The sequence below is a fragment of the Notechis scutatus genome, chromosome 1 (assembly GCF_049901735.1).
Source record: "Notechis scutatus isolate UNSWTSFEM ecotype Mainland chromosome 1, rNotScu1.2, whole genome shotgun sequence".
In the NCBI taxonomy this organism is placed as follows: Eukaryota; Metazoa; Chordata; class Lepidosauria; order Squamata; family Elapidae; genus Notechis; species Notechis scutatus.
In genome coordinates, this window is record NC_142009.1 from 308,099,325 (window position 1) to 308,115,989 (window position 16,665).

At 37.2% G+C, this 16,665-nt stretch overlaps 1 protein-coding gene across 1 annotated transcript in view; it reads left to right on the top strand.

Moving 5' to 3' along the window:
- Window positions 1–16,408, top strand: part of AMN (amnion associated transmembrane protein) — a 105,125-nt gene extending 88,717 nt beyond the window's left edge. The window contains exons 10-12 of the mRNA XM_087954294.1: window positions 902–1,076; window positions 11,234–11,354; window positions 16,205–16,408. Coding sequence (XP_087810420.1) covers window positions 902–1,076; window positions 11,234–11,354; window positions 16,205–16,315 — 407 coding nt within the window. The 3' untranslated portion in view covers window positions 16,316–16,408. The remainder of the gene's footprint in view (window positions 1–901; window positions 1,077–11,233; window positions 11,355–16,204) is intronic.
- Window positions 16,409–16,665: the final 257 nt, after the last annotated feature.

Sequence of the window (16,665 nt, forward strand, 5' to 3'; positions counted from 1 at the left end):
GCTGTGTGATGACCTTCTGAGTTCTATTGTTTTGACATCCTGGGTCTTGTGCTGTAATCTCCTGGGTTGTAATGACCTGGGTCATGGGCTGTGTGATGACCTTCTGAGTTCTATTGTCCTGGGTCTTGTGCTGTAATATCCTGGGTTGTTGGCTGTGTTGCGCAAATGGAGCTTCCTGTTCTCAGCCACCACTTGCACCCCGATTGCCAAACACGCTACGGACTGGTACCAGTTCTGAAGGACTTGTCTAATTCCAAGTTAGACTTTTTTTCTACTATTCAATCCAATATTGTTTGCCTTGAATGAAAGGAGGTTTTCAAAGTCCCAGATCAAGGTCTTTTCTATTATTTGTTACCTCATCCATCTAGCAGCAGATTCCAGAGTTCGAATTTGAGTCCCTTCTCTTGCCAAATGTATACTCTTACCACAATGGTTCCTTCCTGAAATTCTCCTAAGATCTTCAAAAGCTCTTACTATGTATAGTATTATTTCTACTGTTTTAATTTATAAGCATTCATATTATAGTACATTCATTGGCTTTTATAATTCTGCATTTTATACACTATATAGACTTATATACTTTCCAAAATTATTGGACACAACTGAATAAACATGAGCTTGTGTTGTGCGTGGGTTAACAATCCCACAGTGTTTCTTCTTTCCAAATCTGGGGAAAGTGCATTGCAGCAGTAAAAATGGAAACAGAGAAAGATGAAGAGGTTGGTTGCTGCTTTCATTTGCTCTCTTTGGGGATAATTGTTACTTGCTGTTGGCCACAATGCTTTCCGCAATGAGGAAATCAGCTAGAGAAACATGCTGGAAGAAGAGCTATGTCCTACCTAACAGAAAATGGGCTACTTCCTGCAATTACAATGACATGTAACATTTTATTATTTTCCAGGAAAATTCTTTGGCATTGTGACAGCCAACCTACAAGTAGCCACTGGCAACAACTGGAGTGCTCAAGGAATTAGCAGCTATCTTGGCCCTACAATCACTGGGATTGTCATAGGAATCTTCCTTCTCCTGCTTTTTCTGGGAATTAGTCTTCTTCTTTATAAAAATGATGCATTAAGGTAATAGATACATGGCATGCTGTAATATCTTATTTTGGGTAAATATGGTGTGAATAAATATGTGTAATCTTTTTTGTTTGTTTAAAAATCCTGAATGCAGAACATGATTGTTAGAGAGAAAATGAGATCTGAATATTGTCCATTAACATATTTGTTTATCTATCATCTCTCCCTCCGTCCCTCCTTCCCTCCCTCTCTCTCTCTCTCTCCCTCCCTTCCCCCCACCTCTCATCTATCTATATTTATTAAACATGTATGCCACCCATCTCATCACTGAGTGACTCTGGATGGCTTACAATATCATAAAAGCAATACACACAATTACAATAGAAACATTACAATATCAAGTCTTAAAATTGAAAGTTAACATTAACAATAAGTTAAACAAAGAATCAGTGTATGAGGTGGTACTTTATCTTATTAAATTTCTAGCCACCTCAAGAATGGGACACCCCAAGCCAGTTGACACAGCCAAGGTTTTAGGCCCTTATCAAAGGCCAAGAGGACGGGGACAGATTCACTTCTAGGGGAATGATGCTCCAAGGGGCAGGAGCCATAACGGGAAAGGCCTTTCCTTGGGCTTCATCACCTGCAATTCCTTAGTCGATGAAATCTGCAGCATGCTGCTTCTGCCACCACAAGTGGGGCAGGCCAAACCCATTGGGTTGAGACACTTCTTCAGAGAGCCTTGACCCAGGCCATGAAGGGCTGTAGAGTTGATAACCCACACCTTGAATTGGATCCAGAACAGTTGTGGGATTCAAATATTTTTACCACTGGTTCGGTGGGCATGGTGTGGTGGGCGCGCTTTGCACGTGTGCACACACTTTGCATGCATACGCGTGCCAAACATGCACTTTGCACAGGCGCAGAGGTGTTCTAACTCACCTCCTGCAAGACTGCACTCTCCCAGTCGCTTCAGCAGCTGCCGCGCAGTAAAGCAGCTACACTTCAAATTCAGAGGATAAAGGTGAGCCTGGGAGCCTGGGCAGGTGGGTGGGCCCAACAGCAGAGCGTTGGAGAGAACCGGTTTGGTCTCTGCTGCTCATCGCCGCTACTGGCTCGGCAGAACCGGGCCGAACTGGTAGAATACCACCACTGATCCAGAAGCAAACCAGCAGCGAGTACAATTTGCACAACAGAGGTTACTTGGGACACCTAAAACTGTTTGTGCTGATGCATTTTGTGCCAGCTGAAGCTTCCGGATATTCTTCAAAGGTAACCTCATGTACAGCGCATTACAGTGGTCCAAGCACAAGATGACCAGGACATGAATGACTGAATGCAAAGCTTCACAAGCCAGGAAAGGGTGCAACTGGTGTACAACATGGTTGTGCAAAGGCTCTTCTAATCACAACTGCCATCTGTTTTTCAAGCAGGAGTCATGAGTCTAGAAGTATATGGGATCAGCCTGGGAAAGTGCAATCCCATCCAGAACTAAGGATGTTAAATTGCCCTATCCCAAGACTCCACATATCCATACCCACTCAATCTTGTCAAGGTTCAGTTGAAGCCTATTGTCCCCCATCCAGACACCTCACAGCTTCCAGGCACTGAGAAATAGCAATAATAGTCACACTGTACAGTATCTGGGATGGACATATTGTATACAGTTAAGTATCATTGATGTACTGATGATACCTCATCCCATGATGTGTCAGAACCTCTCACTTTGCAACTTCATATAGGTGTTAAAACAGAATCCACTGCCATAGCCAAACCTCTAAGCATAATCTTTGAAAAATCTTTCAGGACCAGCTCCTTGCCTAACCTATGGTCACAAGCCACAGTCATCCCCATCTTCAAAAAGGGAGACCCAAGCCTAGTTGAAAATTACAGGCCAATCTCCTTATGCTGCGTCACCTGTAAAGTCATGGAATCAATTATTAACCAATCCATCATCCTCCACTTAGAGACAAACAACCTACTCTCCAACAAACAATTTGGTTTCAGAAAAAAACTATCCTGTAATCTGCAACTCTTACACTGCAAAAACATATGGACGACACAACTCGACCAGGGCAAAGCAAAGCAATCTACATAGACTTCTGTAAAGCCTTTGATTCAGTGGTACACGACAAACTACTCCTAAAAATAAAATCCTATGGTATCTCTGGACAACTGAATAACTGGATAGAAGCATTCCTGGCAAACAGACAACAAATGGTCAAAATTGGGAGCGTCCTATCAAATTCTGTACCTGTCAATAGTGGTGTCCCCCAAGGCAGTGTTCTAGGACCAACTCTCTTCATACTCTACATAAATGACCTCTGTGATCATATTAAGAGCAATTGCGTTCTTTTCGCTGATGATGTAAAGCTGTTCAATACCACAGACAATACTGCTACCCTACAAAAAGATCTTGACTATGTATCAGAATGGTCAAACAAATGGCAACTTCAAATCTCAACAAATAAATGCTCTGTCTTACATATTGGCAAAAAAATCAGAAAATAAAATACAAGCTGAATAGTCAAGATCTTGTTGATGACCCAAGCTCTGTAAAGGACCTTGGAATACTCACCTCTAATGATCTAAGTGCTAGAGCCCACTGCAACTACATAGCCAAAAAGGCATTAAGAGTTGTTAACCTAATCCTACGTAGCTTTTTCTCTGGTAATATCACACTACTAACCAGAGCATACAAAACATTTGCTAGACCAATACTCGAATACAGTTCATCAGTCTGGAACCCACATTACATATCTGATATTAGCACAATTGAGAAAGTCCAGAAATATTTCACAAGAAGAGTTCTCCACTCCTCTACTCGTTGTAGAATACCTTATGCCACCAGACTTGAAATTCTAGACCTAGAAAACCTTGAATTACGCCGTCTTCGGTCTGATTTAAGCATGGTATATAAAATCATACATTGCAATGTCCTACCTGTCAATGAATACTTCAGCTTCAACCATAACAACACAAGAGCACACAATAGATACAAACTCAAAGTTAACCGCACCAAACTTGATTGCAGGAAATACGACTTCAGCAATAGAGTGGTCAATGTCTGGAATACTCTACCCGACTCTGTAGTTTCTTCCCCAAACCCCAAAAACTTTAACCTTAGACTGTCTACTATTGACCTCACCCCTTTCCTAAGAGGTCTGTAGGGGCGTGCATAAAGCGCACCAACGTGCCTACCGTCCCTGTCCTATTGTTTCTCTTATTCTTCTTTTATTTTTCTTATATGTACCCATTTCATGTATTCACAACTATGTATACACTTATACTTATTATCTTGTAAACAATTGGCAAATCAAATAAATAAATAAATAAAAAATAGAATGGAGAGATTACTGATCTCTGTGGCACATCATAAAGTCTCACTCCTAGGTTTTCCTAGGTTTATCATCTCCTAATGCAAAAGTCCTTACAAGTGTTGCCTGGAGTTCTCCAGCTACATCAAAGTAGTGTTTCTCAATTTTATTTAGTATGATAGCATCCACCTTAAAAAAGATGACACAAGATAGTTGCTCCATGAAAGTATTTAATGATGCTACTTTACCTCTATTCTAGCATTCTTCAAAGATTCAGAAATATAGCCTGTTTCCTAATATACATTTATTATAGTATGATTATGAGTCATCAGGGGCTGTTGAGTTTTAGCAACCACGTAGATAGATTTTCTCCATGACAATCTGTCCTTAACTTCATCTTTCAGGTTTTCCAGTGGTGACTTTATAACTGAGCCCAGCCATCTTGCTCCTGGTCATCTTTCTCTTCTCTTTCCTTGTATCTTTCCCAATATTAGAAGCTTCTCCAAAGAGCTAGGTCTTTGCGTAATGTTATTAAGTAGGATAATTTGAGCCTGGTCATCTATGTTTCATGTGAGGATTTTGAGATGATAGGTTTGATGATCCATTGGTTTGTTTTCTTGGCTGTTCATGATATTCACCAAAAACATTGATATTCTACCTTTTTCTGCTTCTTAAAAGTTCAGTTTTTACTTCTGTAGAATGTCACAAGCATACCAATGAACAATTATGATCGGACAGGTACATAGCATTTGAATATCTTTTCCAGAGCCTTTGTAGCTGCTGTACCAAGTGCTAATCAGCTGCTCATGTGTTGAATGCTTGTTCCTTTACTATTGCAGCTCTGGCATGGTGTGGCAATGTAACATGATAGCAATTTAGATCTGTATAGATAGTGTTTTAACATTAGAAGGCTTACTGTAGAGATCTGGGTGATAAGTGAATTGGTATGAGTCTCCTGGTTCATGTCACTCTTTTATTTGATGTAGGCAGGTGAAGCATTAAAAGGTCTTTTCCCAACGAACCCTACTGGTAAGCTAAGTACCAGCCAGAACTTGAAACTTGCTCTCCTGCATCAAAGGCGGTGCTCTAACCAGAGGTTCCCCCCCCCCCTTTTAAATGACCTAGTCTATGTCCTTTTTGAAAATCAATTATCCTGGGATAGTACTTTCTACCTTTTCAAACTGCTCTAGTTTCTTTGTTATGATAACTGACCAGGATTTTGTACTATTTGTGTTAACATTTATAAGTCCCCAAAACATGGATTAATTATAGAAATAAATAGACTGATTCTACCCACAAAGCACTATAAATAAAAAATAGTAGAATCTTATAGCATTTAAATACTTAAAACAAATTGATTAGATTGTAATACAACTTTGTATGTTTATAAGATCCTAAAATTAGAAGAGTATTTTCCTGCATAAAGCAATAGCAGTGGAAAGACTGTTTACAACTCTTCTGAAGATGTCAAGATTCTGGTTTGACAGTAAAAGGAAAATGAAATCATACTCAGAACAGATGTAGCTTCTTTTGTAGGTGGAGTTATCAGGGCAGGGCCTAAGCTGATGTAGAAGGGAATTGATGGAATACATGGACTAAAGGCTCAGGTTCCTTCAAGCCATAGGGATAAAAAAAGCATTATTATATCATCCTTCTAATATCATGCAGAGGTGGGCTAAGGAGAGAGTTTTGCATTGTGTTGGATAATTAATAGTGAATAGGTAATTTGCTAATGTTAATGTTTTTTTGTTTATATTCTGCCAATATTTTTAAATATCTTTTTATTTATAAAGATATTACAATACATACATACACTATACACACATACACATACGTATAAGGGTTAAAAAGGAAGACAAGAAAAGCAAGTCATAAAATCACATATTAATAATTCTTTAATATTTCTCCCATATTAATCTGACATGAAACAATTATAGTCCCCATGGGTAGCATAAGATACAAAACCAGACCATATACTTGCAAAGGCTTTAACTTTAGGTTGACTTAAACATAGCTGAGGAATGTAAGCAATTTCTCAGCTATAGCAATATGCTAAACGTTCTAGTACCAGTGCTCCAACATCAAAATTATATCTTTCCAGTGTTTAGCTATGGAAATTCTATCTGAAAGATTCATTTAGGATCATCCCAATTACTAAATGGAGTGCTGAATCTGAAATACAGTAAGATAATCAGAATAGCATCCTAGGAATCTGAACTGGGAGTTTTGTAACATTTGAGATAGGGATTTGGCTTTAAAGGGTTTTATGATACTAGGCTTAGTCAACCTGCTCTGGAATGTGGTCATGCGATGAGTCAGTGAAAGACAGTCAATTAGTTCAACAACAGAAATGTTTTTTTAGCTGATGGCACTCCTATCCCAGGATAAAAATTATAAAGAATAATCTAAGAATGGGTTCCTTGGGCAAGTAACACAAAAGGAAGATTGCTGTTACAACTGTACACTGCTTGGAGGAATTCTGGAAACTAAACTTCAGTGGAATCATGTGGGATCCTAGGAAAGATGGACTGGAAATCTCAGCTGAACCATCTTTTTAAAACATTTGGCTTAATATTAATGCAAAAAAAAATATAATATCACATCTTTAGAAGACATTTTTTTGGACTTTTGGATATTTTTGAAGAAACCTCAAGAAAATGAATGGAGAATTCCAAACCTAGAACCAAAAATTAGACTTTGATCACGAGTTGCTTTAGAGGTCTGTCAGGTTAAACTAAAACCTTGGAATTGACTTGTAACATAGGCAGGATTAGAGAAATAGAAAAATAGATTCAAAGTCATTATGGGGTTTAAAACAGCACAAAGAATGGCTTTGAGACGATAATGAGAATGGACCAATTTTCAGTCTTCTCTTACTAGGTAACTGGGAAAGCTGAGGCTTCAGCTTTTACGTTCCTAATCAAAAGACATCCTGGATAGAGACGGACAATACTAGAACATCTGGAGGTAAAAGGCTCAGGAGAATGGAGTAAAGTGATCTCCTGGAATGAAGGAAAACCTCAAGGAGCCCCTTCAGACAACATAAATTTAAATTGCATACTTACAGTATTAATATAGAAGACAAATAGAAGAAGATATACTATAAGCATCATGTAGTGCTGCTGTATAAAATGATATTTCTATTTACCTGGTTGGCTTTGGTTTGATTTTAAAACAAAAGTTATAATTTATGAATTCAGTACATTAATTTTTTATAAACAAAACCTTTCCTTCCCCAAAATAGAGCTCCCAGCAGCTGTTAGTAACAAGAAAAGTGAGATCAAAAGGAAAAACCTTCATACTCAGCTGGCTCAGCAGTCAAAGCAGCTCATATGCCAAAGGGCCTGTCTGAATAAAAATATCTTTGCTTGCTGGTGGTACAAGGAGAACTGAGATGGATGGAATTGCCGGACCCATCAGCCAATATTTTGACCAATTCATCCCTCTCAAAAGAAGGAAAGCTTTAGCACTGAATGACTTTTTCCCAGCTAAGCTTAGGATTATGCTTCTTTTTTCTTTGGGAGCACTTTTGTTCAGTCTAACTCAATGTTTCTCAATCTTGGCAGCTTTAAATCTGTGGGTGTCAACTCCCAGAATTCCCTAGTTGGAATGCAAGTTGAGGAATTCTGGGTGGTCCACATATAGTAAAGCTGGCAAGGATGAGAAATACTGGACTCGACCAGTGGAGGAAAAATAACACCTTCTCAATGTTAATCAGGAATGATGCTCCATGTATAAAGACTAAGCTCTGACACTCTGCCATCCTTTAGGAATGCTGATTCTTTTTCCCAGCAGTCTACCAAACATTTGGCTCCATAGCTCATTCCAGGACAAAATAGAAGCTTAGATTGGATAGAATTCATAGTGTAACTACACACGGACTAAGAGTTAATACATCTAACTTCTTGGTATAATGTGAGAAGTAATAACATCTGCACTGAAATTCCATGGCTTGGCACACCATTATTTTCATGGGGGTGCACATTTGGAGATCCAAGGGAGCATTGGCCTGGTTGCCTAGGCAACAGAGATGTTCCTTCTCCTCATCCCCATCCCCCAATTGGCAGCCACACTGAGGAAAAACAACAATAGCCTCCATGAAGGGTGGAAATCGGAAGGGGGGAGCGATTCATGGTGCTTTTTTTAAACAAACCCGAGACTGCCAAGATCAAATTGCATGAAAATATGATTTCGTATAATAACCGATACATAAAATGAAGCCAACAAGGCCTAATACTTTGCTTTATTTAATAATATGAAAATTTGCCTCCTGCCTTTCTAATGCATATGCACCGCTCAAGGTGGCAAACAGCATTTATATCAGTACAAAATTAAAATAACTTAGACCAAATTATTTTAGCCATCGTCTAATAATAAAGGCCAATACAACGCTGAAAAGAACAACCAACAAGAGCGGGCAGAGAAAATAGATAACATCTTCAAGTCAAACCGCTCCTGGGGGGAAAATGCCTTGTTAAAGAGGACAGCTTTGAGCAAATAATCTGGAAGCCCATAAGCAATATTATGTCTCTGGAGATGAGACTCCTTGGAATACTTTCCACAGCTCAGAACAAAAAAAATTAAATCTGCAAAATATGCATGGGCATGATTTGTAGCTCCTTCTGCTACCAGAAGGACATGTCAAAAAGTCACTTGCTTCTTCCTTCATATATTAAGAGGAAATAGCCCAGCTATTTCCCATGGGGAATAGATATATGTATAGGAATTTCAAGAGAGCAGCTCTTCTGAGAGCTAAATTTCAGAATCCCATTTGAAATGGAACCGTTACAAAGAGACGGTTTTGATTACATCTGTTTCATGTGGTGCCTGTTATAAATAAGAGGGCTGTGCTAATCCATCACAAGAGGATTTGAAATATGCAAGGAGAAAGCTCCTTTCTTGAATGCAGAGATAGCCAGGAGCAGCTTCCTGAACAGTCACACAAACTTATAATGAGATGGGATCAAATTTATTATGCATCTTTCAGGGTGACTTGAGGTCATCTTAAAAGGAATAACAGTGATTTTTATGCAGCTGTAGGGAATAAAAGGAGTTCAGCTTCTTATATCACCATCAAACATGATTTTCGGAGGATTTCTGCTCAGGCCTCCCCCCCCCACCCCCCAAGGTGAGGAGGTTAACAATCAAAGAGACAACCTCCTTAATTACATAGGTGGACTATTTTGTGTGGCCCTTGTGAACCTTCATTTGCTTAGGTGTTTGATGATTGATGTATTTGATGGTGATTGAGAGGAGGAGGAGGAGGAGGAGGAGGAGGAGGAGGAGGAGGAGGAGGAGGAGGAGGAGGAGGAGGAGGAAATAATTTAGTCACAGACCAAAGTAAACAAAAAAGCAAAATTCAAATACCTGAGATTAAAAAAAAGATTTATTCACACACATGTATTATACCTATATTGTCTTCTCACTCTCTTGCTTTATGATCCTGGTTATTTAATAAGAAACACCCAATTGCCTGTTGAGATCAGGGCTGATAATTTGTGATTAGAAGAATGATTAACTCTGTCATCCAAGAATGATAGATAGGACTGATTTATATGCACATGTATTCTGGATAGGAAATATTATTGAATCTTCTGGTCAACAGCATTGAGGGCAAAGCATCTATGAATTCCCTTGTGGGTGAGGGTGCAAGGATATAATAGAAGTATTTGGGATTGTAAAAGGTAGGTATTGCACTTGAGTTCCTTCTGAGGTATTAAATATGCTCTGCTTAATCTTGCTTACATGCTTTGTCACTGCTTCTGTTTCTTGTGTGATTTATTGCAAAAAGTATATGTATAAATGAATAAATGAATAAATGAATCAATCAATCAATCAATCAATCAATCAATCTGCAATGTTTCCATTGACTGCTTTATAAACAGCCATTATAACTATTACCTCAGGGACAGCCCAATTATATTGCCTTGGATAAAGAACAATATGGAGCTATCATTCAATTGCAGTTCCAAAAGTAATTATAAATTGATACTGATAGGCCTGCATATTCCACAGCATTGGAGATGGCACGCTAAATACATTTGTTTGTTAGTTTAGGCAATGCATATATGGCCACCTAAGGGAAATTGAATGGCTAACTTAGAATTTAAAAACACAAAATAAAATAACCAAACAGCATAAACGTCATAGAACCACACTGTCATTCAACACAACCAAAGCCATATCACAGCATGTTCACATTCCTAAATCATTTCCCAGATGGGCTCCTCCAATAGCCTAGCCGAGTGACTGGAGGAAAAAACAGGTTTTGAAAGCCAACTTTATCTGTTCCAAAAGATGTGCTGTGTGTGGCAAAAAAAGGCTCACCTACGGGGTCCCATTAGGAGGCATTTTTTCATGGCAGATACCCAAAACATGGCATTTCCCAGGGGATGAAGCAGTCAAATCAAAGAGAGGCCATCTTGCAAAAAGTTATGGTCATAAGGAAGACAATATACTATCAAATCTGCTATATGTCTCTCACATGTCAATTTCATTGTATCTTGGAAACCTATTACCAGTCTTTTCCTTTCCTCTAAATGGGTGTGTTTGAGAAATCACTCAGTATCTTTATACAGTCAAATACATGTTCTTATTAATCCAGCCTAAACTGCAGTTCTAAAGTAAATTTAGATCACAGTGACATCAATTCTTGTGCAGCATAAATGCCCTGTAAATACCAAAGTATACTTTGAGAGTTTATTTTATTTTTCTTGTATATTATTATGTTAGCTCACACATCTGTTACAAAGATTGCTGATATTAGGGTGGCTTCTTTTTTTGGCCAGTTTTCAAGTTCTGATAATTTACTAAATTCAGTGGATCTCGGTGACTCTTCTTAAGAAATCAAATAAAATTGTCTTTGTTAACGTTCTATCATTTCTATTTTCACAGATCTCTTTCCTCTCTGAATTTTTCCTCTGTGTGGAACCAAAAAAGGGATCAAGAAGATTTTGGTGGGACAACTGAGGAAGGGTTTGATAATCCCATGTTTGACACACCAAGTAACCCAAGTGTAAGAGCTCAATTTTCTATATATTTATGTATGTATGAACAATACACCTCCACCAATGTGACAGGAACTTCCAGAACTCAAAGCAAAACAAACAAACAAACAAACAAAAAGCAACCACCCACATTATCCCTCCTGTATTTGCACTGGCAACACTAAATGTGGGTGATCAACATTTTTCCAACTTTACTTTACTCTGATAGTTTCCCTGCTGTACTGAAATCAGTGGGAGAAAAAACATATGCAGTATACAAGTGCAAAGGCTGGAATACATTCCCAGTTGATCTATGCCAAGCCACCCAATATACCTTGTCTCAAAAGTGAATCTGTAGGAATGGGATAAGGGCATCTAATATAAAGATCTCTTATTGGAATAGGGTGCCAAAATTACCCAGTTGTTCCTGTGCCCAACTCCATCCCAGAATTGCAATTTTAAAATATTTTTAAAGTATCTTTTAAAGCAAAAAGGCTGTGAAGTTATTATTGTTGCTATTTAATTAATAGAAAAGAAAAGAAAAAAACAGCAGAATATAAAAACAATAGTGATACAATACATACATTATTAAAACACATTAAAAGTACTATAACAAAAAGTGGAAAAATACAACAAAAATAACATGTCATTATAATGATAAACAGTTACAATTCTATATATACTTGCCTAATGCAATATTGGTCAAGACATATAAATTTCTGATAGGTTTAATAAAGCTATTTTTAACCTACTGTATATTCTGTATGAAATCCCACATTTCATCATACCTGTCCATACAAAATCCACATCTATAAGCAATCTGCTCATAGATGATAAGTGCAATCAGATCTTCAATCAACTGAGTGAAAGGAGACATACTTCCTAATGCTCCAATACTATGATCTTTTGGCATAGTAAGGGCACACAGAATCTATTTATGTGTTTGTTCCATATAGTAGGCATGCAGTTCAAGAGGATATTATTCTCTGAGAAGTTTAGCTTTTCTTTGACAATCATATCTACAGAGTTCACTACTTTTTCCCAAAACTTGGTTAGTATAGGACATTGTAAAATGTATTTTTAAAAAAACATTATCCACATTTCATCTCCAACAAAATGCTGTTTTAACAATCCTTTTTTTATACAAATAAAATAAAGTCAAATAAGTTATATTTTTTGTTATGTAAATCATAATTTGAGATCAATTGACAGTCTTGCTATAGAAGATAATATACTCTTCCATTGTTTAGATGATTGGGAAGCTCTGATTCTTTATTCTACTCATATCTTAACATCTGCATATCAAAATGATTTATTGGTAACAAATCTACCAATATGGTAATAAAAAATTAATAGGGTTTTAACAAATTGTTCTAGTATCTCAGGTATCCCAAAACTGAAAAAGTGATTGTTTGCTGATCCAAACAATCTTGTTAGCAAATGTTGTAATTGTAAATATTGCCATTGGGCTACATCTAATAGATGATATTTATGTTTTACTTGGAATAAGACAATAACAGAGTTGGAAGGATCATTAGTGCTCAAGCAGGGGACCCTATATAATTCTGGACAAGTGTCTGTCCAGTCTGTTCTTTAAAACCTCCAGTGATGGAGCAGTATGCTAAAATTTCCTCTTCATCATTTATCAGTTGGTCCTAAGTCAATATCCCTTCTTCCATCCAATATTTTCATATTACCATGTTTTCCCCAATTTGCAATGTTGGATTTCTCCTAAAATCAATTTGGCATGGGAAAAAGGGGAAAACCCTTTTTTAAAAAAAAAAAAATTAAATCTCATAGCTTTCTAACTGACAGAGATATCCATCAAAGATGTGAAATTAAAAATAGAAAAAAAATATTTATACAACATTGTTTTATGTCATAAATCTGATACCCAGTCTGCTGATGTTGATCTAAAACCTGCTAATGTTATTCAGATAATAAACAATAATTTTAGTTTTTGAGATATAGATTGGTGCTATTATTTAGGAGTAAATTAGAAATTTAGGTTTATAATCTTGGTTTCAGCCTGATGAAGAAGAAATGTTGCAGCTCTCCCATGAGGAGGAATGCCATAAAATAGAAGTGTTTGAATATATGCTTTTGGAAGAGATCACTTCCCTTTCGTTAATCTCTTAGAGTAGGACCAAATGACTCCACTTTCATTAAGTCAATGATACTACCAATATGGTAGACATAGTCTGAAAGTTGAAATAGCAGTAATCTAAAGGGAAAGAAACCATATCATAGTGGAGTTCTTGATTGTAAGGGAAAACTAAAGCTAAAGATGATTAAAGTGCATTTTTTTTATTTTAAGAAAGTTGATTTTAATAATAAAAGAAAATATCTGTAGCTCAAGGTTGAACTGAGTCTTAGTGCCCTCTGAGCTTGGTTATTTTCTTGCAGACATTTCATTAGTAAACTAGGTAACATCATCAGTGCTAGTAGGAAGTGGGATTTGCTCTCATTTTATATACTAGTGGCATGGCCTGTACAGAGAGCAAACCGCACTTCCTACGAGCACTGATGTTATACAGGTGTGGTCCCTCTTCCTTTGTCTCAAGACAATAAGTTAAGATTGGACAAGAATGCTAAGAACAAAAGGGACTTCTTCAGATGTCTTCAAAATAAAAGCCAGATCAAAATGCAGCGAACTTGCAAACATTAGAGAAGAATAAAGAAAAATAGAACTACTCAATTCACCTTAGCCTTTTCTGAGAAAGTGATGTGCATTCCAACAAGCAATTCTGAAGAGCAGGACAAAATGGCAAGATGGAAACTTAAGTTTAATAAAAACATGGTAAATGAATATGTTACTTTGAATAAGTTTAAATCTTCAGTGTCAGATACACTGCATACTAGGGTACTGAAAAATCATGCAGGTGATCTACCAAACCTTTATGTATTATTTGAGAGAAACCTTGGAGAAATGATGAATGCTGTCTCAATCTTCAGAAAAGGGAAAAATAAGGATCCATTATCCAGTCTGTCAGTTCTACAGTATAAAAAGATTGAGTTGTAAGCAACTTGAAACAAGGTGTAAATACTAGATATCAGGTTATGTATTTCTCCAGAACAAGGCTTCCAAAACTAATCTTATCTCATGCTTTGATCAGATAACTTCCTTGGCAGATTGTGAAATGTTGTGGGATAATATATCTTGATTTCAACAAAGCATTTGACAAAGGACAACCATGACATTCCAATTAGTAAGTTAGTTAAGCATGGGGTGGATGGCATAATAATTATATGAACACGTACTTGGGTCAAAACTGCTCAAAGAATATTTATCAATGCTAAACTAGAAGGGAGATCTTAAATGGACTGCCACAACATTTGGCTCTGAGCTCTGTATATTATATATTAATGGCTTCTATGTAGAGGGAATGCTTTACAAATTTGCAGATGACACAAGATTGGGCAGGTTAGTTAATACTGTAGAAAATGGAAATGTAATTTAAATTGAGTCAGTAGCATGATGTCGCTGGAAAAAAGGCTAAGTAGCATCAAAATCGCAAGAAATAATAATTCCACTTAATTCTGGGCAGTACATCTTAAGAAGGATTCAGACAAACTGACAAAAGTGCAAGGAAGAGTGATCAGGAAACTATAAATTAAGCTGTCTGCAAAGATTGAAGGACATTGTTAGGCTTCAGAAGACTGGATTGTTATGCTAGACGTCTTCAAATACCTGAAAAAAAATGTGACATAGAAGTAGGTGAAGAGTTACTCTCAGAGTGCAAGACACTAAATAACAGGTTGATGTTATAGGAAAGTAGATTTTGATTGATATCAAAGAAGTTTGTCAATGGAACAAATTGTCCATATAGTGGTGGGTTCCATGTTATTAATATGTTCGCACAAGGCTAAACAGCCATCATATTGGAATTGTTAAATCTGGGCTCCTGCACTAACTAGGTGGTTGGACTTGATGGCCTAAGTAGTCTCTTACTATTAGCTAAGTGAGGTGGGGTGGGGTTAGGGGGGAAGTTACCCACTACCCCATTGTAATCCTAATCTGGTTCAAACCTCCAAGCCAAAAAAAACAAAAACCACCTTTAAAATTATTAAGTATTATATCTTAGCATATTTGGTTTGTTACCTAGAGTACACTTCTGTAAAAATAAAGGAGAGATTTTATGTCACCCAAGCAACTTTGCCTCTCTATTGCACATTTATAAAATGTGTTTAAATATAAAGTTCAAGTTTTCTTTATGCAGAAATGACATTATGTGCACAGCAAATGAACAGCCTAAACGTTACAGGTAGTCCTTGAATTATGACCATAATTGAGCCTGGCATTCAGCTGTAAGTCATGATGGTCATAATGGGGTCACCTGTGTGACCAAACCTGATTTTATGACCTTTTTCATAGTAGCCATTAAGAAACACAGTGATGATTAAGTGAATATAGCATGGTTAAGCGAATGCAATGGTTGTTAAGTAGACACATTGGTGGCTATTAAGTGAACTATCTGTTCACTATGGGGCGATTTTTGTTGGAAACCAGAAGTAAATGTTGGCGTCTGGCAAAATCGTATATTGCAGTCACATGGCCAGGGGCTCTGCATGCAGCCATAAATGCAGGCCAGTTGCTGAGCCCCCAAAATGTGGTCATGTAACTGCAGAGATGTGAGATGTCAGAACTTTGAAGCCAGGTCATAAGTAGCATTTTCGGATCCTTCATAAGTCCAAATGGTCACCAAGCAGCTTGTTGTAAGTCAAGGACTACGTTTACTTTGTCAACTATAAATACTGGACTGATAGTATGAATTCATCATACCTTAGCAAGAGCTCTTTTCTATTCAAAGCATTTAGGTTCCCAAATTAGTTTTCAGGAATTGCATTCAACATGTGCATTTTCTCTTTTTTCTTCTAGGTTTTAGCCAATAGACATTCTGTGGAGGAAACTCAAGATGAGGTGGCAAACAGAAATAGCAGACTTTATTACATTAACCCTTTATATGATGAAATAGAACTTAATGTTTAAGCATTGCTAGCAGTCAAAAGACTCAGTCACTTATTATTCTTAGATACAGATTTCATTTGTGCAGTTGTGTGCATTATACCAAGATCAGTATGATGTGGCCTGAATTAAATTGTGGGTAATAAACTATGGAAGTAAATTTATTTCTAACCATTTATAGTTGTATTCCCTCATTTGGTATCCTCCATATCCTTTCAAATTGCAACCCCTTTCAAGCAACGTTTTCCAACTACTTTGAAAAATTTGGGGGAACGCTGATTTACGTAATTTCATCAGATTTCTACAAGAGATCCCTGGCATAATTGAACAGAGTTATAGGCATAGCACATTGTATATTCATTCCCAGTTCTTCC